Here is a 3,010-nt window from a genome sequence, read left to right as displayed (position 1 = left end):
TTTCCGGTGCTAATGAGTTAAAGATTATTCCCTGCTTTCTCTTATATCAAATTTAGTGTGTATGGCCTTATATTGATATCTTTAATCCATTTAGAGCTGAGTTTTATGTCGGGTGATAAGTATGGATCTATTTGTATTTTTCTACCTGTAGTCATTGAGCTTAATCAGCACCATTTGTTGATGATGCTGTCTTTTTTTATGGTGTGTGTTTCTGGCTTCTTTACCCAAAACCAGGTGTCATAAGTGTGTGGATTTATGTCTGGGTCTTCAATTCAATTCCATTGATCCATGTGTCTGTCTTAGCAAGTACCATGCTGTTTTTTATTATTACTTTAGCTCTGTAGTACTATTTAAGACAGGGATGGTGATATTTTATCGTTTAGCAGTGTTTTAGCTATCCTAGATTTTTGTGCTTTCATATGAAGCTGAAAATTGGCATTTCAAGTTCTGTGAAGAATTGTGTTGGAATTTTGATGGGATTGCATTGAATCATAGATTTCTTGTGATAGGATGGCTATTTTACTATATTATCCATAAGCATGGGTGATCTTTCCCTCTTCTTTTTTTTTTGCATTTTTCTTTAAAGTTTAATCAAAACATTACAATCTTCAAATTCACTGGGGTGGTAGAGTAGACCAAAGCCTACTCTAAACTGAAATTCGGTGGCTGAGCCAGCCCCAGCCTCAGCTTTCTTGTCAGCACCAGGGGGCACAGCACTCCTTCTGTAGGTGTCTCTGTCTGCCTCCCCTCTGGTGAACCTTGCAGGTCGTTCACCCTCTGGACCTTTGGGCCGAGGTCTGCCAGTTTCAGGACGGCTGCGGCACAGGGTGGCAGGCACAATCTCCGGAGGTAGGTGGAGGTAATCACGGAGATACTGGATGCCCTCGTTCGTAAGGTACCAATAGAAGTGTCTCCAGGCAAACTGCTCCTTCACATAGCCTCGAGATTTCAGAGACTGCATCGCCTTCATTACATGAAGGTTGGGCACGTTCTTGTCGGCCAGCTCGGGGTGTTTGGGCATATGGACATCCTTCTTGGCAACCATCACTCCTTCCTTGAAAAGGAGTTCATAGATGGCAATCCGGTTCTTCTTGGGCATCAGCATCGTGGCGGCTGCCGATCTTTCCCTCTTCTGATATCTTCTTCAACTGATTTTTTCAATGTCTTAAAACTTTTATCAGACAAGTATTTCACTTGATTGGTTAGAGTTACCCTAATGTTTATATTTTGAGGCTATTGTAAAAGATGTTGTTTAACTGATTTCTTTCTGACTCCATTTATCATTTGTATATAGGAAAGCTTCTGAGTTTTGTGTGTTATATTGGTATCTTTTTACTATTCTACTGTAGCACTTGGACGTTTAGGGAACATCAAGAGTGTTTTGCCATGCTGAGCTTTTGAATAAGCCCTACAGGATTAATAGGAGTTAAAAATGATGGGGGAGATAATAGCCATAGAGGCCATGGAAATGGCCTTCATGGTAAAAACAGCAGCGTTCAATGAGTGCTTGCCCACACCAGCACAGTGGTAAGTGCTTCATGGTCACAGTTTCTTTTATTCTCACAACAGTCCCGTGAGGCTATGCAAACCCACATTTTGTTGATAAGGAAACAAAAACCAGGGAAGGATTAATGATTCAACAGTTCTCTGCTCGTGTGATGGGACCTGAGTTTTGAACTCTGCTATTGAGCTGCAGAGGTGGACTCCTCACTGTGTGACCACAAGATAAAAGCCCATCAGCTGTAGGAGTTTTCAGTGGAATTTTTATTATCATTTATGTATACAATCACATCATCTGAAAAATAAAGATTTTTTACTTCTTCCCTTCCTATTTGTGTCCACATGATGTCCTTCAGTTGTCTCATTGCCCCACCTAGGACTTCAAGCACTATATTGAAAAGGGATGGAGAAGGTGGACAAACTTTTTGTCTTGTTCCTGATTTTAGTAGAAATACTCTTAGTTTCTATTCATTTAAGTTGATGTTGGCTATGGGCTTGCTGTAATTACCTTCATTATGTTGAGTGATCCCTTTTATGTCCCTTTTATCATGAAGGGGTAGTAGATTTTTGTCCAAGTCCTTTTTTGAAACTAATAACATGATTATGTGGTTTTTGTCTTTCCATCTGTTCATATGGTAGACTACATTTATCAATTTATGTATGTTGAACCATCCATGCATCTCTGGGATGAAGACTACTTGATCACGGTAGATGATCTTTTTGATGTATTCTTAGATTCTGTTTATAAAAATTTTATTGTGAATTTTTGTATCTTTGTTCATAAGGGAAACTGATCTGTAATTTTCTCTGTTAAGTTTTTATACAGTTAGGTATCAGGGTAATTGTGGTTTCCTAAAAAGTGTTGGTTAATGTTCCTTCTGTTCCTATTTTATGGGATAATTTGAGAAGCATTGGTGTTAATTCTCTGAATTTCTGGTAGAATTCTACATCAAACCTATCTGGCTCTAAGCTTTTTGGGGATGGTGGTTAATTACTGTTTCTATTTCACTAGGGGTTATAGATTTATTTAAATTGTTTATCTGATCTTGATTAAATTTGGTAGGTTGTACATAGCAAGAAAATTATTCATTTCTTTTATGTTTTCCAATTTGGCAAAGTATAGGTTTTAAAAGCATGTCCTTATGATTGTCTAGGTTTCCTCAGGTTCTCTTGTTTATGTTTCCCTTTTACCTCTAATTTTGTTCATTTGGATCTTCTCTCTCTACCTTTTTGTTAATTTGGCTAAAGATTTGTCCATCTTTCTGATTTTCTCAAAGAATCACCTCTGGTTCATTTATGCTTGTATTGTTATTTTTGTCGTTTCTATTTTATTGCTCTCTGCCCTGAGTTTGATTAAATCTTGCTGTATACTCCTTTTGAATGTTAGTGTTTGTTGTTGTTGTTTTAGAGTTTTCAGGTGTGCTGTCAAATTATTAGTAGAGGATCTATCCAATTATTTTTATATAGGCGCTTAGTGCTGTGAACTTGCCTCTTAGAACGTCCTTCTTTG

General features: G+C 37.8%; 1 protein-coding gene across 1 annotated transcript; it reads right to left on the bottom strand.

The window, feature by feature from the left end:
- Window positions 1-580: 580 nt before the first annotated feature.
- Window positions 581-1,113, bottom strand: LOC128103869 (40S ribosomal protein S10-like). Its single transcript, XM_052728512.1, has one exon. It carries the CDS (start codon window positions 1,103-1,105, stop codon window positions 581-583), a length of 525 nt encoding a protein of 174 aa, XP_052584472.1. The 5' UTR covers window positions 1,106-1,113.
- Window positions 1,114-3,010: the final 1,897 nt, after the last annotated feature.

The sequence above is a fragment of the Peromyscus californicus genome, unplaced genomic scaffold (assembly GCF_007827085.1).
Source record: "Peromyscus californicus insignis strain IS unplaced genomic scaffold, ASM782708v3 Scaffold_8__1_contigs__length_139910024, whole genome shotgun sequence".
Lineage (NCBI taxonomy): Eukaryota > Metazoa > Chordata > Mammalia > Rodentia > Cricetidae > Peromyscus > Peromyscus californicus.
This window is presented reverse-complemented; position numbering and strand designations above follow the sequence as displayed.